The sequence below is a fragment of the Hakea prostrata genome, chromosome 1, assembly GCF_041222555.1.
Source record: "Hakea prostrata isolate BN-2017 chromosome 1, UWA_Hpros_2, whole genome shotgun sequence".
Lineage (NCBI taxonomy): Eukaryota > Viridiplantae > Streptophyta > Magnoliopsida > Proteales > Proteaceae > Hakea > Hakea prostrata.
In genome coordinates this window covers 70,990,327-71,016,422 of record NC_142600.1, presented here as the reverse complement: position 1 = coordinate 71,016,422, position 26,096 = coordinate 70,990,327, and the positions used below count along the sequence as shown (strand labels likewise).

Below are 26,096 nucleotides of genomic sequence, written 5' to 3'. Positions count from 1 at the left end.
GCCTCCAAATTCCTTCATCCCATCTCTTGGGCCGCGGACAGTGAGAGTGGCCTGGGTGTCCGTCGCATACTCGACATTAACTTGGCCTGCCTCCTTAAGCTCATTTGGAAGATTGCTTCCAAGTATGACTCTATCTGGGTTTCCTAGGTCTATTCTTACATTCTCAAACATGATTCTATTTGGACTGCTTCTTGGCCCTCAAATCCTTCTTGGATCTGGAGGAAGATCCTTCTCCTTCGTCCCCATGCTCTCTCCGCCATCTCTGTCCAAATCTTGCTTGGATCCTCCACCCTTTGCTAGACCCCTGGCATCCGTTGGGCATTCTCTTCGCCCTTCTTGGCCCCCGCACTGTCTATGACACTCGCATCCCTAAAACTGTCACCCTTGAATCTTCATCTCCAACAAGGCTTGGTCCCCTCTTCCCCACCTCAGTTTCACACATGTTTGAAATGCTCTCCCCCCCCCCCCAATCCCCAACCTGTCCCGTGATTCTACCATTTGGTCCCGTCACCATCCAAATCCTTCACCACTTCCTCCGCTTGGAACCTTCTCCGCTCCCCTCATCCCCCAGTCCCCTACTCCCATTTGGTTTGGTTCAAAGGTCACATTCCCCTCCATACCCTCACCCTTTAGAGAGCTGTAAACCATGTTCTCCCTACCCAATCCTTCCTCATTAGCCGCCATATCTCCACCAACCCTAGCTGCACCCTTTTATGGAGTGGTTCTGAGGACATTGACATCTTTTCTTCACCTGCCCTTTTTCCCGTCCCCTTTGGGATAGAGCCCTTGCTTCCATTTGGCCCCACTCGAGACGCTCACATGGGTTTGTTCGTGATTGGACTTGGATCTTGAGGAATTTTGCCGGCCACTCCATTTGCGATCGCCTAGGCAAGCTAGTCTTTGGTGCCACCATCCATCACATTTGGTAGGAACGCAACCTTAGAAGATGGACTTCCAAATCTCAATCCTAAGATCTGATTTGAGAAAGCCATCTACTTTGATGTATCTTCTAGGTTGCTTTCCCTTCCCCACCCTCTGTTGCCGACAACCCAGGAATAGGTTAATTGTTAGTTTTTGGGGTCTCAACTGCTCTCTCATCCCCCCCCGGCGCGTTTGGCTCCTTTGAAATCTTCTCCGTTGTGTTGCTTGTTGCTTGTTGCTTTTAATATATTATTTATTCATCCCCCAAAAAAAATTTGAAATTGTTCAGAAAAATTATTAGCATTTTTCTTAAATCATTCTCCACATACAATTAGCATTCCTATTTACCAAGCAACTACCTCCAACCAGAACAACATCTTTGACTGCCTGTACAAGAATACCCTACAGAGGTGGAAGGTTGTACATAGATCAGATATTTTTAATGAAAATTCATCCCATTCACAGTTCTCACAACATTGAACCGGATGTCAAAAACGAAATTACCCTGTTGGGACAGTTTGAAGTAGTAACAGATAATGCTAACTCAGGACCTTCAACTCCAAAGACACTCTACCAATTGGAAGGATGATGTTATCATTGGCCTCAAGGTTTATGAGGCCAACTTGAGACTTTGGTTCATCCTCTACACTCCTATTAATTAAGGCCTACTCGCAATTGTAACTTTGGAGCCCCCAATCCCTACAAAAGGGGGGGGGGGGTTAGCTTTTGTTTGAATAATTACACTGGAGAAGAGTTTTATGGTCTACCACCTAATCTCAAGAGAGAAATTGATAAGAAAAATACCACATAAAGCAGAAAATACACCAATTGCTATATCATTTGAACTTCAAACACTAAGTGAACTGAATTCTTTCCATCATTGAACCATGACTCATGAAATGGCTTGATAGTGAACATATCTTTCATGTGCTGTAAAGTACATAAAATAGATCATCTTCCACTGTGGTTTAGCAAATAAAATAGGGAATGCTCCCCCCACCCCCTCTCATTTTTATTTATCCCTCTTCATTTCTGTTTCCGTCTGATCCCTCCCCCCATCAAACATAATCACTCTTGGGGATTTGTGGTCAAAAAAATACGCGAATGATTGATGACAAAAGCACTTAGGGAAATACAGGGAAAACTACACGATCAGCTTAAATTTTTATCTTTTTATTATTTTATTTTAAATTGAAATGTTGCTGCACGGTGCCACACAGAGGGGCTGAAATACGTTATTCAAAGGCCAAATCCCCTTGATTTACTGCAACAAAACCAGAGGAAAATGATGAATGAATTACCGATAGAAAGTCGGAGACTACGAATAAGATTTAGAAACTCGGGTGAAATTTCATTGTTTGATCAAAACTTCCTGGAAACTTTGTCAACACTGAGATATTGAAATCTTACAATCAACCAAACAAAAAAACTAACTGACATCGGATATGCTCATAACAACGATATCATAGTCCAAAATTTGGATTGAACTGCGGCAGAAATTACAACCAAAATATAACAACGAAAACGTAAACAGAAAATCTATGTCTAGAACAGGGAAAACAGGAAATCAATAAGATAGAGCAGAATTTCTAGGAAGATGACTGGATCAAGACTATCAACCATGCCTTGCCTGGAAATCCTTCATGAAAGCAACCAATTTCTCAACCCCTGCCAAAGGCATGGCGTTATAGATTGAAGCTCGCATCCCACCAACCGATCGGTGACCCTTGAGTTGAACCATCTTCTCTTTAGCAGCTTCCTTGATGAACTCTGCTTCGAGATCTGACCTCTCGAGGGTGAACGGCACGTTCATAAGCGACCTCACCGATTTCTCAACTGGGCACCGGTAGAACCCTCCACTTGCATCAATAGTATTGTATAGAAGATTCGCCTTCTTCAAATTCTTCTTCTGAACCTCTTCCAGGCCTCCCTGGTCCAACAGATCTTCAAAGACCAGTCCACACATGTAGATTCCGTAACAAGGCGGGGTATTATAGAGAGAATTGTTGTCGGCGTGGATCTTGTAATCAAGCATCACAGGTGTGATCGGCTGGGCCTTTCCGATCAGATCTTTCCTCACGATCACTACTGTGACACCCGAGGGACCAACGTTTTTCTGTGCTCCAGCATAGATGATACCAAATTTCGAAACAGGGACGGGCTTCGAGCAGAAATTAGAAGACATGTCTGCAACCAAAAGACTGCCATTGTTCTTTGGGGTCGGGTAATTCTTGAACTCAACACCATGAATGGTTTCATTGGCGCATATATGCAAATACTTGGCATCTGGGCTTTGTTCTAACTCATCAAAAGATGGGATCTTCGTATACTTATCGGATTTCCCTGACCAGATTAACTTGGGTTTGCAGAACTTCTGGGCTTCCTTGAAAGCTTTATCTCCCCAGGACCCAGTAACCACATAATCAACCGGATCGTCAGCTGTGCATAGATTCAAAGGGAGGGCTGCAAATTGGGTGGTTGCGCCGCCTTGCAAGAACAAGACAGCGTAATCGGAAGGAATGTTCAGAAGCTGACGCAGATCTCCCTCCGCCTTTTCGATTATGGAAAGAAACTCCTTACCTCTGTGGCTCATTTCCATGACGCTCATGCCGGAACCACGCCAATTGTAGAGCTCAGCTTGGGCCTTCTTCAGTACCTTCTCAGGAAGAGTTGCAGGACCGGCGGCAAAGTTGAAGACGCGCTCTTGGGCTGTTTCGGTGACACGATCCTCAACCTGGACAGCGCAGGTAATCGAGAGAGACTTCTTCGATTGCACCGAACTACAGAAGTTGCTGGTGTTGGAAGGGAAGTTGCAAGTAGCGATCGGGTTCTTCAAACTACATGATTTTGATGAAAGATTAAGATTTTGGACGAGAACCGCATGAGGACAAGCAGCCGTCGCCATTGGCAGAGTTGCGAAGAAATGAAGCGAGGGAAAAGGATTCAGGGGTTGTTGCAAAGAACTCACTGAGGAAAAATGGCTTATATAGCAACCACGGAGAGAAAAACGGAAATTTTTATAATAATAAAAAATTATTGTTCGCTTCTGCAGGCACCGGGATGTGACGCGTGTCGTTGTTTTTATCCAACGGTTGAAAATGAAGGTAGTTTGGTTTAAGTTAAACAACTTTTCATATTTAAAATATCATCCCTAATATTAATCAAATTTACTAATGAGGCCCAAATATGCGAATGGAGCCAAAAACTCTATTTTATGTGTAAACCCACCGAACTGATTTTGGGTTGAGTACTTCAACGGCTAAGTTCGCAGTGATAAATAAAGGAAATTTCACTGCTAAACTGACTCCTTGGAATCACAGTGTGAATTTAATTATTATTAGGGATTACTTCTGCAAATTCAAAAAGTTCTTTACTCAAAATAATATTATTACAAACCTAGCCTTATTTTTACAATCGTTGGATGAAGGGAGTGACGCATGTCACATTTCTGTGCCTGCGCGGGAGATATCCGCGCAGGCGCATTTAAAAGTCCTCGTAGGCCTCGAACCACGAAAGCCGCATTTTTAAAACCGTGGAGGGATAGCGACTTGTGGTTGGTGGGTTACGGGCCGGATGGCTCAGATTCATTGTAACTGGCAACCGGTGGGCGCTAGCGTGGTAGGTGAGTTATGGACCCGACGGCTCCTCTCGTCCATAGGACCACAGGGAAATTAAAATAGACGTTTCACTTTCCCCATCAGTTACCAATGGGCACACCATTAAGCGAAGAGTTAAGTAAAAAGTCACGAGTTTGACGCTTGCGAAGTGATATATATTATAGTCTCACGGTCTCACCCCAATATAAGAAAAATAATAAATCTTTTACTATGAAACATCAACATGATCAACTTTTCTTGTCAATACAAGATTAGTAAAATGGTAGAAATAATGGGTTCGACCTTTGCAAACAATCAACTTTTCTTGTCAATACAGGGTTAGTAGAATGGTAGAAATAGTGGGTTCGACCTTTGCAAACAACGTCTCCCCCTGAAGATATAATCAAGCATCAATGTGACACTTATCTGTGGAGAGGTCAAGTTCCACTGTTCTTTGATGGATTGTGTAATGACACAGTAATTAATATAAGGCCTTTTTTAAATAAAAATAAAATAAATATTTCTATTATTTTATATATATATATATATATGGGGGGTTTGAAAAAAACGAAAACCCAAAAAAACACCTAATGGAGCCAACCAATAAGATTCTGTTGAGAGGTATTCTTGTCGTATTAAATATTTTTTTATTTTAAAATTTAGTTATATCGCCTTCAACAATAATACGAGGTTAAGGGTTTGATTCCTTTGAAATAGGGTTGAAACTTCCAAATCAAGTTTGCCCATTTCAATGCATAAACATCGAATATCATCTTTTGTATAACAAATTACATATATAATTTATTTTGGTGGGAAATTACATATATACTCATTAGCTTTGCAAACTATTATATTTACACCTTTTTAACTCTTTTCTATTATGAATATTTTTTAGCAAATAAAATGACCTTTAAACAGAATAAAATGTCCCTTATGCGCACCTTTTTAGTTTAAAACTAAAATTGGTACTATCTTATGATAACGAGTCTTCCCAAGGAGAGAGGAGATTTTTTTTCCCTAGATCATGCAATTATCAATTTTCAATAAACAAAGGTGTTGGAAACATGTTTAAAACCTTTTGTATTTTATTTTTATTTTTATTTTTATTTAAATATATTTTTTAATCATGTCTTTTATCATGTGATTTCTATAAGGGAAACTTTAGTCCTACATCAGGCATAAATGAGTTGATTATTTCGTTGCCAATGATGGGTTAGTAAAGCGGTTAAAAACCCTACCTCCCATGAGGAGGTCTTGGGTTCGCACCCATTCGGCGGCATTAATTTGAGGATGTAATCGTGGTGCGTGCAAGCTGGCCGGATGAACCTCATAAAAAAATGTAAAAAAAGTTAAATTTGGCCAACACAAACCAAGGCTGAACCCTGGTGTGACCCAACCATATAGTTATATAACTATAAATTAATTAATATTAATACTTCTATATGACTTGGACGGCAAGCTTGCGCGGGGGGCCCTTTGAAAAATGAAAAATGAGAATATTGATAATTAATATTAATACTTCTATATGACTTGGGACTTGGATCATAGGCTTTGATCCTGGACTGGGTGGAAGTGTGGACAGTGGCGGACCCAGGATGCAACAATTGGGGGGGGGCCGAAGAATGAAAGCCAGTAACCTTCCTATTTGGGGTCCCACCGCTAAATTATTTTATTAAATTAAATAATAGACCCACGTATATTTTATGGGGCCCACACATATTTGAAAAAAATGATAAATTATTGATAATGATATTTTTTTTTCGACAAAATATAGGTAAAATTAAAGCAATAATATAAAAAAAAATATACACATGACATCAACCCTAAAAAGTTAAATGCAAACCAAAATTTTCTTTGGTAAGAAATGTAAACCAAAATTTTTTTTTAGGTAAGAGATGCAAATCAATGGTAGTCAGTTACCTACTAACTATAAACATTTTATTCACAATACAAAATCAAATAATAAAAATTTGCAGAAGAAATAAAGAAACATAGAATATAAAATCAAATTAAAAAGAATAACAAAAGAAAAATGAAAAAAAAAAAAAAAGAAACAATAAATAAATTGAGAAAGAGACTTAATTGTGGAGTAGATTTTTTTCCAAAATTTCTTAAGCCACCCTTATAAAAAGGGAAGAGAATAAATAGGAAAAAAATAGGATACAGGAGAGGAGATAAGAGAATAAATAGGGATTGAAGAGTTAGTTTTTAATTAGAAATAACATTTTGATTTTTGAATACCTAATAAGACTTTTTTTTTCAAAATTTTCCTTAACCCGCGTTTATAGAAACAGAAGAGAATAAATAGGAAGAAAAGATAAGAGAGAAGAGGGGAGAATAAATAATGATTGATGAATTAATTTTGATCAGGAATGACATTTATACCCATCATTTTACCTTTAAAAATTGTTCACAATATTAGGGGGGCCAAATAGTGACATTTCACATGTGGGAAGAAAAAAAATCGGAGAAATTAAAGGAATTAAGGGAATATGCATAAAATTTTAAAAAATCCGGGGGGGGGCCATGGCCCCCTCCGGCCCCTTCATAGATCCACCTCTGAGTGTGGAGATGCCATTAGAGAGGCATTTTTTCTTAAGGAGGTCTAAGTACCTTCCTGTAGGGAGTTGAACTAAATAAATACCCCTATAAAAGGAGGTGACCTTACCCTTTCACCCACAGCCTCTAAGGCTCTATATAAATTCATTTTTGAGCTCATTTTTTACAATGAATTTTCTCATCCTCTTTTCTCTTCCTCTTGTGATCATCTTTATCTTCATGTTGTTATTCTGTTAAGCAATTGCAGGTTACTTAACATTTGGTACTCGTATTGCACAAATTGTAGTGTCTGAATACCTTAAAGAAAGTACCTCTGCTACGTTTCTGCTTTGACAAATCATAATGAATTTTCTCCTCCTCTTTCTCTCTTTCTCTTCGTGTTGTTATTCTATTAAGCACCTTAAGTAACATTTCCGGGTTGCAACCTTAAAGGTTTGGGCTAACTAATCTTGGGGTGAACATTTGGTACCTGTATTGCACAAATCGGGGTGTCCGAATACCTTAAAGAAACCTTTCAAATGTTTGTACATATTCCTCAACAAGTTTCAACAAGATGTCATAATTGGGAAAAACATCATCTGATGTGTACAACAATGCACCAACATGAAGCGACACGTGTAATATACCGAATGGAAGACTAAGATTAAAAGATCGATTTTCAAGTCGGAAAAACCCAGATTTGAGAACCACTTACCATATGTCTGCTCGTTTCTAAAGACATTTTTCTACTCCTCCCACTACTTCTGTCTCGCTTCGGCTATCTCTTTACTTTATGTTCTTCATTATTGTTCCTCTCCTTCAAGGGCTTCTCTGTTGAACATGATCATCATCTTCAACAGCAACTCCCATAAAAAATTGTGCCTTTTGAACTTGAAGATTCCAATCTATTTCTACCAAACACCAGTACCTGATGATCATACATGAGACTCTGCAAATCTGAAAAATGAAAACTATTAGTCTGCAAACCTAAGAACTATACAGAAAACTATTGTTCCCACCTTTGGTTGTGTAACTCCTCCGGGGCCTTTTTTTCATTTTGTAAGAAACAAAAAAAAGGATGTGAGAATCTACAAATCTGAATGCAAATTTGAAAAACAAAAATCTACAAAGAAACATTAATCCTACCTTGGAATATGCAAGTCTCAAGGGGAGGCCACCACCAGTCTATAAATATCAGACTTCACATAGGAACAAAAGCTTCAACTCTCCATGCATAATCTCTCCTTCTCTTTATTCTCCTCACATATGAACAAAAGCTTCCACTCTCTGTGCATAATCTCTCCTTCTCTTTATTCTCCCCAAATCAGATTATAGAACGTCTATTTCCTTGTTATTTCTTACTTCCTTGCGTCTTCCCATTTGCAGTAGGTAATCCCTAGTTTTTTTCTTCCTAATTTGTAAATTTCAATCGCTATGTTTCTCTATGCAATGTTGTCTTAGTCGTGTTGCTTCATGGTAGTGTACTGCCACACACACATCCTTACTGCATATGTGATATCTCCATCTTTCATATATAAAAATTACAGTTACACCAAAATTTTAAAAATAATAATTAAAAAAAATGAATGGTCATAGCCTGATGGCCTACTTATGCAGCTGTTAACCCTCGAGAAGACACTACCACAAGACAAGTGATGTGTTGACATGAGGGGTTTGTGAATTCTCTCGTTCGCAAGCTGGAATGAAGAAGATGAACGAAGAAAAGTCCTATTTTTCCCTCGATTTTGCTCCCATTTTGAGATGCCTCGGTTCGGTTCGTAAGTCGGTCAAAAAACGGTTCGTTTTTCCATCGTTGAACCGTTCGGTTCAACTATTATTTCACTTAAAACAACCAAAAGCTCATATGGGTTTAATCAAGGGTCAGCATTCTTTTGGAGGACGTGACTTCATCCGAGCTGTTCGCAGCTCAGTGCTGCGCATTAAATGCGCGGCACTGAAGCACAACCCTTCTTGATGAGGTTTGATACACTTACCTGAGCTTAGGGCCTAAATAACCGCAGAAAATTTATGTACTTTACCCAAAAAAAATTCTATATACGTTTTTATGATTGAATCAAAATTAGTTTAACCAACCAAAATAGAATTGAAATCATTGTTATTCCCAGATTGACACTGAGAGGGGGGGTGAATCAGTGTCTTCAAAAATTCACTTCAATGTGAAGCTTCTTTAATCTCGAAACAAGATTAATTAGAACATTCTCGTAGCTATCAACTGCACAAGGACACGTCCACCACACACCACTATGTGGCTGGGTCTACCAGACAGTGTACCACCACTCTGCAATCAAGGCACTCCAATATGTGCAACAAAGAAAAATAAACAAAAACGCAATGCACCAGAGTTTACGTGGTTCGGCCAAATTGCCTACATCCACGGAGTAATACCCTACCTAGGATTTCGTATATTACTCAATATACTCCTAGATATTTTGACTGCTACAACAGTCCAGGAACATCAATCCCTGTTATAGTCTAAAATACAATTCAGACAAGGGCACCAACCCCAACCCCTTAGACAAGCTCCAACTTGCTAGGTCACAATGTAAACCAATAATTCAAGTTCCCCAAATTACATTCATGAGCTAGATTCTTCATCACTAAACATAACCTAGAAAATAATAGACAATCACTTGTGAATACCGGTTACCTCAACTTGTGTAATATGCATGGTAACAATACTTGTTTCTCTTTTTCTTTAACTCCTTTTTTTTCTCTTTTCAATCTTTTTCAGTTTTCTCTCTTTAAAAAAGCCATACAACCATGTTCCCTTCTTTTCTTCTGCTGCTTCTTTTTTCTTTTCTTTCACTTTCTTTCTTGTTCAGCAAAACAAAAGACTTCTTATTCCCAAGCTTCAGATCTCCATAGCCAACCAACGTCTTCTGGTTCGACCTCCACGCTATTCCCAAGCTCCTCAAAACGTCCACCTCTTCTGTTGGAGTTTGCTCTCCTTTTATAGATTAATTTAACTCAGAGTTTGAATCAAACTCAGAGTTCCTATCTGACTTAAACAAGGAGTGTTTTAACGTACAAATCGGACTAACTTCGAGATCTCCAATGAACAATCCCACCGTTGGATTTGAAGATCAAGAAGTCGTGAAGCTCTCCTCCAAAAATTGGCTCAATCGGACACTGGATGACCATCCGATGAAGAGGTTGATCAAAACTGGACTCAGAGTTTGAATCAAACTCAGAGTTCCTATCTGACTTAAACAAGGAGTGTTTTGACGTACCAATCGGACTAACTTAGAGATCTCCAATGAACAATCCCACCGTTGGATTTGAAGATCAAGAAGTCGTGAAGCTCTCCTCCAAAAATCGGCTCATTCGGACACTGGATGACCATCCGATGAAGAGGTTGATCAAAACTGGACAGAGACCCTCAAAAACGGGATTCTTGAGTTTTCTTTATTTGAATTGGATTCTTTCTCTCGGAACCTTTTTGTGTGTTGCTGTACCATATCAAAACCCACTTAAGTTGCCAACAATGACAACACCTTCATTTTAGGCCAATGGAACAACAGAAATCAGTTAAACGTATAACTTTTTTGGAATTTGAAATAACATTTGAATGAGATGGTGAAGTTTTTGTATTCTCATTTAACAATAAGATAGTTATGTATAATTTCAACTTCAATTTATTAGAGAGGAATGCGGCGATATTACCACACAGGGCAAAAAATGACTAATCATCCCTCTCAAGGTAGAAACCCATCTCTAAATTAAGTAGTTTGTCTGGTAAAAGAAAATTTTGAAATACGGAATACCCATCAGCCCATCTAGAAAATTGTTTTGTTTTACAATAGATTTCCTTCTTTAAAAAAAGTTATTTTATCTCATTTATTAAAAAAAATCCTAATCTAATTTCATTGGACATTTATTTTTAATAAAAAGTTACATTACATTTTACAAGTAAATACATTTGATCTATCAAAACATTGTTCACGAGCTTATAGAAGTGCATCCAATCGCAAAATATGCTTTGCATACTAGATAGTTGTAATGATTTGAAGTCCCTTTAACTTTTGAGTCAACCATCGATTCGTTTTACCATAAAAGAAATACTCGGCTGGTAATAATGAATACCTCCTAGTAAAGAAGTTATGAAACTCTCATTGATGGTACATTAAAATTATATATAAAATGTTACTCTAAGAATATGCCCAAGGTGCACATAAACTGGCTCACGTAAACATCAAATGAATGAATGAAAAGAAGAAAAGGGAGGGCTTGATGGATATGGTTTGTGTGTAGGTAACTTGATAGAATGTAATACATTTGGTCTTTACCAAAAAAGTAATACCCTTGGTCTTTCGCTTCCAGCATATTGTTGGATGGTCGCAACCATTGAACCTTTTAAATTAACAAGCGATCAAAGATCGAATTTTGTTATTGTTTCGACCATCCAACGGTCATAGGACGAAATACGACCTTTACATTTCTATCTTATTCAACCTCCTCATGGTTAATCAGCAGATGAATGCCAATTTTCAATGCTTCTAATACCTGTCTTCAGAGGTTCAACAATCAACATAAACAACAGCAGCAGCAATGCGCTTTGAGGATGAGTTTCATTTTCATATTCAGATTGAATTTCATTTCAGGCACTGTTGAGAATGAATCTCCTACTGTTGGAATGCTGCCAAGGGTTGTATGGCTTCATCTAATAGAGGTTCAGTAAAGCCTAATACACCACCACTTCTTTAAGGAATTCTTGCCTGGGTTTATGGCTACACTCAGACACTCAGTTCACGTTTTGAGGTTTTATACTAGGTCCAACACATTATATAAAGAAGAGTAGGTACCAGAAAATGCAGCTAGCAAAAGGTAACTGCTGCTTGATATCAAGTCCCAAGAATAAATCTGCAGCTCTGCAACTACAAATCAGAAAATTATGTAATCATACGCCATGAATCCAAGATGGAGTAAAACCAACCTGTAACACCAGGAAAACTCACTGATGACTGAACCTTACTATGACACAGATATAACTGAAAACCCAAAAGAGGAACACAGATATAAGATGAGTCATATGACAACCTTCGATCTATCAAATATTAGGATTGCCAAATCATCAACCCATATGGTTGGAAAGTACCTGTCCGGAACACATCATACGAAAGTCATGGAGGAATTGTTGCTCTATGATTTGTGAGTACCAACTTGAAACTTCATGTTGGAGATTTGGAGTTCATAGAGCATGCTAACAGTTAAATTCCTGCTGGATGGTGAACAAAGCAAGTGTCATCGTCGCCTATGCAAGTCTTGGTGACATATCAAAGGTTGCAAGACCTAAATACAGACAACCATGGGCATATTAAAGTGATTATCCGGCCCAAACCCAATCCCACCTCTACCGGTTTGGATCTTATAAGAACAACATCAAGCAGATTTGTAAATGGTCAGTTGAAAAAGTCTGGTTAGCCACTGTCATGCCTCTCTAATGCAGTCCAAGATTTCAATGGTCAAACTAAACAAAACTAGAAAAAAAATTACTAGAAAGTGAATCGGATTCAGGGCCACAGCAGGGTAAAAATGGTTAAATGACTTTTAGGGTTGATGTAAGGTTGCTAATTCACTAATTCCAGTGATAATGAACTCAAATTAGCATAACAGAGGTTATAAACAGAATCAGCAGCAAGGTTTATGGCTAAACAGGAAAAGTTAGGGTAAGGGACAGGGGACGGGGAGAGAGAGAGATAGGAATTCCTAGGATTTCTGCCCAGCCTAAATTGAACTTCCAAAGGAGCAGGGGAGCATTCGACTTCCGACCTGAATTTGGAGGAATTCCTACAATTGGAATGGACTGGGTGAATTTAGAACCCAGGTAACAAAGAAAAATGAAGACTCTAGGGTTTGGAAATTTGAACTTACTGTTAAAAATAAATAAAACCTGATATCAGATTAGTTGACTGAGGAACAGTAATGGAACATTGATAAAGAACCATTCAGGCTTCCCATCCCAAGGCAATCAGACCAAACACTGGTTCCATCTTTTGATGAAACAAAAGAATAGATCAACAGAAGCATAAAAAAGCTTTTCATTAATAAAACTTACATGTCTGATGCTCGTCTCCCTGGCAGCCTTATATAAAATATTGCAAAAATAGACTCCGAAGCTAAAAAAGAAAGGCCTAACCCAATCCATAACCTCTTAAGTAGCTTAAACTGACAAGGAAATTGAAATACCTAGGAAATAGACTCAAAACTTCCTTAAAACATGGCTGGACTTGTAGAATCCTAATCCAATCTCACTACTATAATTAATTGTAATTAAAAGAACCACATCAGAGTGGTTTCTATTTGAACTAACCAACAACTACTTGAGAATAGCGTAAGTCAAGAGGCCAACTAGCTTATTCCATATGCAACCCATTAAAAGAAGCCTCTCTTTTTTTTTTGCCTCTGCATAGCTCTCAACCCAAAAGTATCTGCCCTGATATCTTGTTAACATATGCATGTTTCTTAGGGCAAGTTAAATTTAGCCTGCAACATACTGAAAAGGTAGGGTGTTGTGCAGTAAAAATAACCCATTCCCATTCCTAGGTCTTTAGGACTTGCGGATAATGATGTCAGTGCTCCCATGACAACCACACCCCCCCAAAAAAAAAAAAGGTGGAAAGAAGAGAGAGACCAGGTGCTGTAAAATGTTATAATATACGGTAGATATTTACCCCTAGAAAATTAATATACAGCAACCAGCTTACTGACTATGCACAGATTGTTGATTTGCATGAATGTTATGTACATATTGGAATCTGGAAGTATAATATCACAATAATATTTGTTTTCTTTCCTTTCTCTTTTAAAACTTGCCATCTCAAGGATTCAGTAAATTTCAAGGATCAGACTTTAGAGTCTGTTCCATGTTTTGTATACAAAGAGCCTATTCCAGGTACCTCAGCCTGAGAAGAGACCATTGTAGAGAGAGGCTGGAAGTTTGTGTTCCCAACAAACCAGTAGAGAGCCCACTTCAGATTACAGAGGGTGTACTTTAAGGCTTTAGTCCAATTCTCCTGTTTGTTGAAACTCTGTGTGATGGTGTAATTCTCCACTCTGTCATTCTCAATCCTACAAAGTGAATCAGAGATGGTTAGAAATATATAAAATCAATCAGTTGGTAGCAGCAATCATTCTTTCTAGGTTACTATTGGGTATTGGCTTAATCCTAAGTGTCTATGCATGTCTTTTCAAATATAGACAACTAAAATGAATTATCGTTAACATGTTCAAATTAAATTCTGACATTTCAATTGTCCAAGTGCAGATGCAAATGTTGGCATGTATTCAAATATGGACAACCAAAGTAAATAAAATAGTAAATATTATAAATGTATTGAAAAACACTAAGAAATGCTGATGCATTTAATACAACAACAATAAGCCTTGTCCCAACTAAATGGGGTCGGCTACATGGATTCTTGCCCTCCAATCAATTCTGTTCAAGGCCAAGCTAGATACAAGGCCTAAGCTATACAAATCTTTTCTCACCACTTCTCCTAAGGTTATCTTAGGTCTACCCCTAGCTCTTCTAGTTCCTTCAATATGGATTATATCACTTCTCCGTACAGGGGCATTTATAGGTCTCCGTTGAACGTGGCCGTGCCACCTCAAACGACTTTCTCGAAGCTTATCACTTATGGGAGCAACTCCCAAACCAACTCTAATATGATCATTTCTTATCTTATCCATCCTAGTTTTGCCACTCATCCATCTTAGCATCCTCATTTCTACTACATTGAGTTTATCCATATGATTCTTTTTAACAGCCCAACACTCTGCATTGTACATCATAGCTGGTCGAACAACGGTCCTATAAAATTTTCCTTTAAGCTTTAATGGAATACGCCGATCACATAAGACCCCGGACGCACCTCTCCACTTCATCCACCCTATTTTAATTCTTTGGGAAACATCATCCTCTAAATCACCTCTCCACTTCATCCACCCTATTTTAATTCTTTGGGAAACCTCATCCTCTAAATCACCTCTTTTACTTATGATTGAACCTAGGTACCTAAAACAATCACTCTGAGGAATCTCTTTATCGTCAAGTATCACCACCCCATCATCTGCCCGATCATGACTAAAGTTACAAATTAGATATTCTGTCTTCAATCTACTAAGTTTAAAGCCTTTTGATTCCAAAGCTACTCTCCATGATTCTAATTTGGTATTAATCCCCACTTGGGTCTCATCAATCAACACAATATCATCCACAAAAAGCATACACCAGGGGACCTCATCTTGAATGTCTTTAGTTAATTCACCCATTACTAGTGCAAATAGATATGGACTTAAAGTTGACCCTTAATGTAGCCCAACTGTTATCGGGAATCATTACTTTGTCCCCCCATTGTTCTAACACTAGTCACCGAACCATCATACATATCCTTAACTATATCTACATACTTACTTGCAACACTTCTTTTCTCTAGTACTTGCCAAATTAACACTCTAGGGACTCTACCATAAGCTTTTTCTAGGTCAATAAATACCATATGAAGGTCTTTCCTACATTCTCTATACCTTTCCATAAGTCTCCTAATTAGGTAGATAGCCTCCGTTGTAGATCTTCCCGGCATAAACCCAAATTGGTTCTCCGTAACAGTAGTTAAGTGTCTCAAACGGGTTTCAATTATTCTCTCCCATAATTTCATTGTATGGCTCATCAATTTAATGCCCCTATAGTTATTACAACTTTGAATATCTCCTTTATTTTTGTAAATTGGAACCATGACGCTTCTCCTCCATTCATCTAACATTTTTCTTGTGCTCATAATCTTATTAAACAACTTAGTCAACCAAACTAGTCTATGGGTTCCTAAGCTCTTCCATACTTCAATTGGGATTTCATCCAGGGGGGGCCCGGCCTAACCGGCGACACACGGACCGCCGCCCCCCGCCTCCGCCTCCCATCTCCCTTCCCCCTCCGCCTTCCCCCCTTTTCCTTTTTGTGTTGCGTTCCTGCCCTCGCCTCCACTCGCTCTCTCCTCTCTTGTCTTCTTTGCTTTGCTTTTCCTGTCTTTTCTTCTTTCTTGGTTGTGTTCCTTGTTTCTTGTGCTTTGTTTTGTGTTTGCCTGTTTCTTTTTGCCTGGTTTTTTCTGTTTTCCTCTTCTCCCTCCTTTGGTTTTTGTTTTCCTCTCTCCCCTTTCGGCCTTGGGTGCTTCTTTTGGGTTGTTCCTCCGGCCCGTGTGTCGGCTGGCTCCGTTTGCCCGGCCTCCCCCGGTGGCCGGGCGCCTGGCCTCTCGGGCGGGGCGGCCGGTCGTCTCGCCGGTCTCCCCCTGTTTCATCGAGACCTTGTGTCTTGTCGAGTTTCATCCTCCTTAAAGCTTCTTTTACTTGAGACATCGAAATTCTACGTATATAAGTTCGGACATTGGTGCCTTGGTGAAAGGTGTAATTGTCCGACTCATTAGTGCTTGAAGAATGCTCATTTAGTAAGCTAGAGAAATAGGTTTCCCATCTTTTTTTAATGTCCTCCTCACAAACTAAAACTTTACCATCTCCATTTTTAATACATCTAACATGGTAAAGATCTCTACTCTTCCTATCCCTCATGCATTTAATATTTCATTAAATTATATGCGTACAATGTATAATGTAGTAATATATCTTCTTTATACTAATTAATCATGGATTTGAATTAATGGATAAACTCTTTTGGAAGTTATCAATTAAAAGAAGTTGAACAACAGAAAGAATGAACAATAATCAGTTGCTTTAAAGGAATGATTTTCCACTGAAGGGAACTTTTTTTAATTATAACAATATTTGGTAGATAAGAATTAATATAAGGGTTTATAAAGAATCATTTCGTAGTAGCCAAATTTAATTAACATGAATTAAAATTTGAGACATTAAGGTGGAGCATTAGAATTTGAAACTAAAATTTAGGGAGACGAGACTTTCGTGGTTTTCAATTACTTTTTAAAATTTGAAGTTATTAAGTATCATAAAGTCTGAACCCAAAATCAAGGGACAAGATTAAGATATGTTAGAATTTCTTTTCTTTTCTTTTTTTATTTTTTTCCCAGTGAAAAGATATGCTAGAATTTGAAACTAAATTTAGGGAATGACATGTCAAGGTTAAGTAACATAGATTCAAATTTGAACTTAAAATAATGTGAAACATTAAATTTTGAAACTAAAGTTTAGGAAGATGAGACTTTTTAGGTTCTTAATTACCGTAAATTTGAATTTATAAATTATTATAAAATCTGAACCTAATGTCAGGGGAGAGGTATAAATATATTAGAATTTGAAACCAAAATTTAGGGAGACAGATTACGAGGTTCTCAGAAACTGACAGTTTACAGCTAGAATTAACTGGAAGTAGATCTCAATTAATATAATCAATTAACAGTAGTTATTATTAAATACGAATAACATTATAGTTTTGGACATCCTTTATTAATGTCTAAAAATAAAATGGATTGAATAGATAAGGTTTTTAAGCAAATGAAAAAGTAGAGAGAGAGAGAGAGAGAGAGAGAGAGAGACACACACACACACACACATGCACAATATCTTTTGTCATTACAAAAACTTAGACCATCAGCCATAACTAGTGCACAAGCCTCCCCGTTTTCAGGAGGGTCTAGGGAGGGTCAGATGTACGCAGCCGTACCCCTGTTCCAAGACTTTAACCCATGACCAAGCATTCAACAAGTGAGCATTTAATCAAGACACCAGACAAAACCTTGTTAAATGTAGACATCTTGGCTTATTAGCATAATAAATAGTAACCATAAAAGGATTGTCACCAACTATGACATTTTTACCAGCGTCCTGTCAGAAGTTTGGCCTACACAGGGTTTAAGGGGTGCGCCTCCAAAGGCATGACCAACAGATGGCTTGGTGAGTGAGATCTGGTTATGATGAAGTGGGTCTACTGAGGATCATAGAACTCTCAGGTCCATCTCAACTGTCCGCCTTAGGGGGGAGAAGATGATGTGCATAACCTGAAGTTTGGACTGGTCAAAACTCAAATGTTCCTCAAATTAAATTTCAGATAGGATAGACCTCATGATGGTACTGATAAAATTATAAACCAAGAAAGGAAGAAAGAAACTTAAGTATATTTGCACTACTGTAAGAATTAAAGACTAAGAAATCCTTCACCTGGCCAACATCACCCAATCCCCTAACAAACAAACCCCATAAAACAAGGGGAGAAAAAAAGGAGATAGAAGGCGGAAAAAATTCATAGATGTGTGCAAGAAAGCAAGGTGAGGAAAATAACACAGTATACAAACATCACAAGTACTGTTCCCAGCTCCACCTAACAGTTTAAGCATAAAACTGAAAGATATATAACATTAGTATACCCCAGATGATAAAACAAATACCACACACTCATGAACAAGATATAGAGACTGCCAGTAGAATTGAGATACTGTTGGATTGATTGACAGGATGCTTACTTGTATGGGAGCTTGAAACATTTTTCTGGAGGTATATTGTTCTCTTGATCCTTAGAATATGCAAACTCCGCAAAGTCCTTCAAACATGTCAGAAATAGAGTCATCGCTTTGTCATAGCGAGTGCTCCAAAATAAGTTGACAGGCCCAAACCTGAGGCAGAGAAAATCACCTCACATCAGTGAGATAACTCAAAGAAAAAACAATGCACACAAAAATCAAATGGCAAATGGCAAATGGCTAGGTAGAGGGGAAAAATGAAGGCTGGCTCTGATTAGATCAAAACAACCCAGGACCAGAAAATGGCACATCCTGCAAGCTATGGAGCTCAGACCACTATTTGATAGTCTTATCAAGGACATGCCTTAACCATTTGATCGTCTCACCCACAAATACTAACCCCTCCCCCCCCCCCCCAAGTGATATCTTTCTCTGTGGGAAGTATGCATACCACCTCTTTATTGGTTAGTAATTGATATATACCACAAGAAGTACTTGAACAACTTTCGAATGAACCCTGTAAAGTTGAAACTACAAAATCAAGGAAATTCTCCATGCTTACAGCTCATACGTGTTGTTGTTGCTGTCCATAATTCGAGGATAACTTCCCATAGGAAGAATTTTTATTCGATATCTGGAACAAAATTAAGGAAGTCCCAAAAATATTGAAATTTTGGTTGATGTAAGAATGAGTCAAGAAAATATGTAACATGTCAGAGGATAAGCTAGCAAGGGGTAGAGCAACATAACTCACTATCTATTGGGCAGAACAACTCAGTATAGACTCTTGCATTGAATGTCCCAATATCCTGAAGCTGTTGTACTAATTGTGGTCTCTTTTGGAAGCAAATAACCCGAAAACAATAATCAGAAAGAAACTGACCAGATTATAAATATTACTATTTTCAATCAGCTTCCTGATCAACAATCCAAATATCCAGACAGAATCCTGGTGTTATCAAGGCAATAGGACAACAAAAATCATGAAGGACTGAAATGGCTGTGGAACAGGGTATCTGCAAAAAACATCATATACATATATAGAAGTTGCAATAAACCAGGACGAGGCTAGTAATCAGCAAGCAAGTTAACAAAGTGCAAGTTCATAGTAATCTAATAGCCAAAGAGTGTTCCATGCTCAAGTTCCAACTTTTTCATTGTTGAACAGAGAAAGCCTACAGTTAATTTGGTCTTATAGACTAGTTCAACCTTATGATGCACAAAGGAACACAAGCACAAGAAAGAAGCTAATGATGCAAACAGAATGCATAAAAACACAAAGCCACATTCAAAGGAAAAGTAGGCTTGTTTACTCAGACTACCTGAATCCATTTCTATCGCCATTTTGTATCACAGAGATCTAACTCTAATTATCATCCAAATTATAAAGTTTCTGGCACAATTACAATCATTGAGTCCATTAACCATTTTTCTCACTTTTGACTTAACAAGGCCTCGTGATGCAAGACAACCACCTAGGACCAATTCAAACCAGCATTGGATGCTAGTTCAAACCACCAACTAGTCAAAGAAGGTCCTACTGCTCCACAATTGTGACCAGTCAACTGGGATACTGCAGTAAGAGAAAACATAAAAAACAAGGTCAAAACACTGTTGACGTGAACAGTGTCACAGTCCACTACTGGGCATATTTGGAATATTCATAGTGGATTTGGTGGGGTCCAAAATCAGATTATCTTCTTGGGAGATTTAGGACCTTATTTTAGTATCTATTTCAGTAGTTTCTATTCTACTTATTCATGCATGTGGCTGAAACATAAAACCTAGTAGTTTCTATATTTATAAGATTCTATTGTGACTACTTACTAGGATATTAGTTTCTATATTAGTGTATTGAGTTTCCATTCTTGTAAAGCTTTAGCCAAGCCATAAATAGGCCCTTACATTGCAACAAAAATAGACTAATGGAATAGAAAAAAGATGAATTGAAAGCTTTAGCTATGTGGGTTTGCAGCGCCCCCCCCCCCTCCTCTTCTCTTCTTCTTCTTCTTCTTAAGAATGTTCTTCTCTTTCTTCCCCTTCTTTAAGACTGATTCTTCTGAGATTTCCCCTTCTTCCCCCTATCCTCTTTACCCTTCTACCTTATCTATTATGTCCATCATTACCTTGTTTTCTATATCAAATTAGGCATACTGAGCTCAGGTTCATTGACATTTGTTGATTCACCATCAAGTGGGATGTGGACTAACACAGAGTTGAATATGCATTTGTTTGGCTGAGTAAACATTGTATACAGCTATTAATTTCCTTCTATTAACTCTGGGTATCATTGTTACTGGAAAAAAAAAATAAACATCATTTCACAAAGATAGTCATTATTTAAAAATAAGAATGGCAACAAGGCATATTTGGCATGTGTATCACCAACACCATACGCAACCTTTTTAAAATATTGCAAACCCATATGTCCAACCTGCAGACAGAATATGCATGGAACTCCCTAATTTCACAAGATAACTTGGGCAGGTATGCAGGGCAGGAATCTGCTGGGCCCACTTAAATATGCCCCATGACCTCCCTAAAAAAATATGATTTAACTATAAATGTTAAACCATGAGGAGGAGGAGGAGGAGGAGGAGGAGGAGGAGGAGGAGGATAGTAATGCTAAAACATGCTTTAGAAAAAGAAATACAACACAAGGATACAGGAATCTTGGACGGAAATATTGAGCCATGGTGTGGAGGAGAAGGCATGCCTGACCCCAAGCAGCATTTATCTCATCCCACTCAACCTAAAATTCAATTTCAAACAGCATACACAAAGAAAACAGGTTAGAAAAAAGATCCATCTTGTTACACTCCCACAAAAACATATCATAAATATCAAGAAGCTATATCCAACCCTATGGGTATCACAATTTTTTATTGAAGAACATTCTGCAAAACATAAGGATAGGAACAGCTCCTCTCAAATCTGGCAGAAAACCCATAGTAAGCATGGAGGGCTAGACCATCTACAGGTTATCATATCAAAAGTTGCAACTAGACCACTTCTTTCAACTAAAATACCCAACCTGAAGACTAATAGTGCAAAGCACACCTTATCATACCACATTTTAGAAATAGAAGGATTGAGGATTTGGGAATATTAAAAGAAAGTTGAACAAAATGGACAACCACTAAGGAAGCTTCTCTCTTTTTCTTTTCTTTTCTTTTTTGTTTTTTTTGTTGGGGGGGGGGGGGGGGTTAGGGTGGGGTGTGGGGGGAGATGTTGGGAAGAACATTTAGGATCACCACTAACCTAAGATAACTAGGGATAAAGGACCCAAGATTTTTCATTGGATTCTCAAATAAACTTTCAGTTTAAGCCTATATGTAGGCTTTGAGACATATAACAGAGGTTAAGGTATCATGTTTTACAATAAGAACTTTTTGGAAAGCATTACCAAAATTTTATTGCAATAAATTTCTTCAAGTTGTCCAACCTTACTAGCACTTGTTAAGCACAGCAATAAAATTCCGTGTTTACTTGAGCTGAGTCTCTTTTGTGCTTGATCCATTAAAATAAAAAATTTGACTGCTTGGATGGTTTTTATCAACTTCTTATCTAAGGTCCTAGCACAAAATATCCCTAGATTTTGCAGCTGCCAAGCAGATGTGCCACATGTAACGGCAAAGAAGCAATAAAAAGGACTCTGGGAAATTTCACATAAGGATTCCTCAATATCAATTCCAACAAAGCTTACTTTGGACACACCATACCAGTATTTTAGGAAGGCGTCCAAGCCGAAAATTGTTAATGGTTCCAAATTCACCATCATGCCATATAGGGAATGCATCATTAAGCACATTCGTGCGCTTCAACAGTTCCAAATGTGCTTGTGAGACTTCAATCTTAGTCAAAATAGAATCTCTCTCCTCCTGTCAATTGGAAACATCGTCAATGTAAACAGTCGAAAGGTCTATTTTTTTCCTTGGGAGGGAGAAAAGGAAAACAAACATAAATGGAATACTCTATGTAAATCAAAAGTTTAAGAAGAAAAATAGATTCAGTTATTAACCATGCTAAACCTCGCAAGATTTAGGAAATAACATTTATTCTAATCAACAATCTGAGAATGTTAATGAAAATATAATTAGCCCTTAGTGAACTGAAATGCATGAATAGAAGAGGGAGTGGAAAAGGTATTCTATCCCCCACAACTGCTTCCTTTGATTGTTTCCCATGGTTCTTTTATATCATAATCATTTTATAATGACAAGACAAGTGATGATGAGACAAACTACTGCAACATACCTGATGTGAAGTCAACTGGAACTGAAAATTGTTGAACTCGTGCCAATACCTGAGATACATCCAAAGCAAAAACCGGACAATTCATGGATCAAGGATTTCATGGGAGTAAAGAAAATCATAAATAGCAATGCACCCAACTAAGATAATTATGAAATGCAACTCTGTGAAAAATGTTTTCTGAGGCATTCCCTAGTTGCAAAGCAGTGTTAATGATAAGAATAGGTCCACAACTTACCGTTCCTCTAATTCTATAAACCGCTTGGATTTCAATTCTAGATCTTTCAGCTCGGTATTTACTTCTGCACATTGTTTCTCAGCTTCCTCAATTGCAGCTTCAAGTCTTCTCTCTTCTTCTTCAACCTTAAACAGCATCAAGAGTAAAAGAAACAAAACTTTTAGTAAGTGCAGACATACATCTAGTCATAACCAGTTCATACAGCTTGCTAGATCCAAATCCAACTTATGACAAACCCCATAATCTTGGCATAAATATTTTCTATATGAATCATAGTGTTTGGTTCAAAAGGTTCTGAAGATCATGTAAAAAGTAATCATATACCATCAAAACAATGATATCTGATCCCATAAGGGCTGCCTTATCGATCCAAGGAAAAGGAGGTGGGGGGTGGGGTTGGAGGAGATTCATGGCAAGCAAATTATGTATAAGAAGGGTTAGTCAAATGAAAAAACCTTCAACTCTATTCATCCCCCATCCAAATAAAAATAATAAAAAGAAAGAAAAAAGAAAAACCTTCAACTTCTCCCGAAGAAAATCAGCCTCACTAAGAATATCACGGGTCTCCCCCTCCAGGCGTTGAAGGCAGGCTTCATACGCTTTGATATCCCTGTTCACATCTTCCACCTCTTTGTCAAGTTTATCAGACAGTACTCGCATACACTCCAAGCATAAAGGTTGTTCAACCTTTGACAGAGAAGTAAATGTTAGTGTTGCTCAAAATTATTAAGAATAAAATTTTAACTTTAAAAGATCAAAAGATTGACAAAGAAAGCCAAAGGAAGGGGTATGAAAGCTACTTAGAAATAAACCTGTGTTTGGGTGGAGGCAATTTCAAATGCACGCTTCAAGACAGTTATGCTTGAGTGAAACCCAGAATTGTTTTGTTGCAAGGGGCTAATGGAGACTCCATAATGTGATGGTAAATGGGTCCCAAATCCATCAGCTGTGGATTCAGACTTGTACATGGAGGCAGCAGCAGGAGGCAACACCACAAATGATTCTTCCATTGCCCTCCCAGAATCAGGTTGTGAGGTGCCACTGCGAGGACGAGGAGGCATCCCTTGTGCCTGGTTTCTTTGCTTGGGCAACACAACGAATGAATTGTCCAGTGGGGTTGAACCCATCAGACTCCCCATCCCTACAAATATTTGTCCCAATTATGGTAAATCAGAAAAATATGTATCTACGAAAGAAATCCAACCTATTAATGTTTAAGACCATATTCAAACTTAAGGCTGGTAGCATTTGTATAAAGTTAGGCATTGCAAGGTTTAATTCGAGGAACAGCCAAACAGGGTTTGGGGAAAGGATTCAGGTAACTGCTCTAAGTAAGAGAAAAAGAAGCCAATTGTAATATTCTGACGTGCATAATAGAATACTAGGCATAAAGTTTACATGACTTAGTATAGTTGACTATAATTGACAAAGGCAGTTTAAAATTCAAAAGCAAATTGGAGCAATTTCCCGTTTAGAAGGAAAAAAAAATCAGAAATGGTGATCGGCAAGCCAGATCATACAATTCAGTGAAAATTGCAGAATGCAGTAGTGAACCAGTTAAGATTGTATAATTCAATTCAAATAACCCCTCCCCCCTCCTATACACACGCAGGAATTCAAAGTTCGCTGGTACTATAGGATACTAGATTTCAAAAGGTTAACCATAGTAGAGACTCCATCTACTTCATGAAGAGTTCTATCAACAAAACAATTTGGGACACATGATCATCAATAAAGAAAAGTTTGAACCAAAATTGAACTCAAGAATCTAAAGAAGGTAACAACTAAGTGAGCTATTGAGAGAGACTCAGGATTTTAATCAAACAGAAAGTAAAGTAAGAGCGATAGATATGGAAGAGAGACGAACCTGAACGAGAAGAGTCGTTGAAGAACTTGTCGGCATATGAATCTACCCCGACGACACAGAGAGGATGTCGACAGTTCTGACAAACCCATCTAGGGAGATTTGGATCGACAGGGAAGCCCCTGGCTTTATCAGATGGATCGTCCTTCATCTGCTTCTTCACTTTCAAACGTTTCTGGTTCCGTGTGCCCGAATTGTTCTTACTCGCAGGGACGAAACTGGGAGAGGAAATTATAGAAGGTGAACTTTTCTCCGGTGGCGTGGAAGTAGGGGTGTGAATGAAACCTGTTGGCCCGAACTGGTCCATATCCACCTGAACCCGGTCAGATTTTATCTGGTTTTTTCCTTTAAATGGACAACCCCTGCATTAATTATAATAACGTATAAATCGAGTTTAAATAATTAACCAATTTCTTTTTCTTTTCTTTTTTTTTCAGGGGCAAATAACCGAGTTTTCCACTAAGGCCTTTGGATCAATATCATTGTCAATAGAGAATTTTCATTATTTAAATGTTGGCACATCGTTTATTTTATAAAATAATAAAAACCTCCAAAATCCTAAGCTTTTGCCGTTTCTTACCAGTGGTTTACAAGTTTTGGATGAGGAAATAGTCATCACTTCTTTAACCTCTTTTCCTTCTTCCCCTTCTTTATTTTATCTTGCCCCTTTTTTCCTCTTTTCGTTTCCCACCTTTTCTTCTTGCCTGTCTGTCTTTTTTTTAAATGGATGTTGGTGCCTAAATTAAGGTCATTTTTTCTTTTAATTTTTTGTTAAAAGGTTATTTTATTAAATTAAGAATACAACAAATAAAATACAAAGAAAAAAAATTAGATTTGTAGAACATGATCCCTACCTTCTATCTCACACCCTTGATAATCTAAAATATTATTATCACAATGTTATAAATAATATTCATTTATAGATGTTCATTACCCCTAAAGAGATTGTACTTCTAATTGACAATCTTAACTACCTCATGATGCAATATTGGTGATTCACATTCTCATATTATTGAAGATCACAACCATCTCATTATACAATGTTGGCAGTCAATATTTTCATTCTATGCACCTTCTATCTTGGGCGACAATTTATTATTCCATTCCAATATTATCTTATTGTGTGATAATCATATATTGTATTTCTTTGTAAATTCTGATATTACTATATCAGATAATATGTTAGTTTCATTATAAATATGTAATGACTAAATTAATAGAAAATTTGAATTCATCGTGTCTTT

At 37.8% G+C, this 26,096-nt stretch overlaps 2 protein-coding genes across 2 annotated transcripts; both read right to left on the bottom strand.

Annotated features, from left to right (window-relative positions):
* Positions 1-2,248: 2,248 nt before the first annotated feature.
* On the bottom strand, positions 2,249-3,883 carry LOC149029741 (phosphoserine aminotransferase 2, chloroplastic-like). The gene has a single exon (XM_089142075.1). The coding sequence runs from the start codon at positions 3,824-3,826 to the stop codon at positions 2,537-2,539; it is 1,290 nt and encodes a 429-aa protein (XP_088998201.1). The 5' UTR covers positions 3,827-3,883; the 3' UTR covers positions 2,249-2,536.
* Positions 3,884-13,717: 9,834 nt separating this feature from the next.
* Positions 13,718-25,086, bottom strand: ATG6 (AUTOPHAGY 6). The gene is made up of 10 exons (XM_089142076.1): positions 24,856-25,086; positions 23,801-24,129; positions 23,505-23,675; positions 22,989-23,113; positions 22,754-22,802; positions 22,219-22,377; positions 21,163-21,248; positions 19,059-19,130; positions 18,500-18,649; positions 13,718-14,144 (listed from the first exon to the last, which is right to left on the bottom strand). The coding sequence occupies exons 1-10, from the start codon at positions 25,001-25,003 to the stop codon at positions 13,919-13,921; spliced, it is 1,515 nt and encodes a 504-aa protein (XP_088998202.1). The 5' UTR covers positions 25,004-25,086; the 3' UTR covers positions 13,718-13,918.
* Between the last annotated feature and the right edge of the window lie 1,010 nt (positions 25,087-26,096).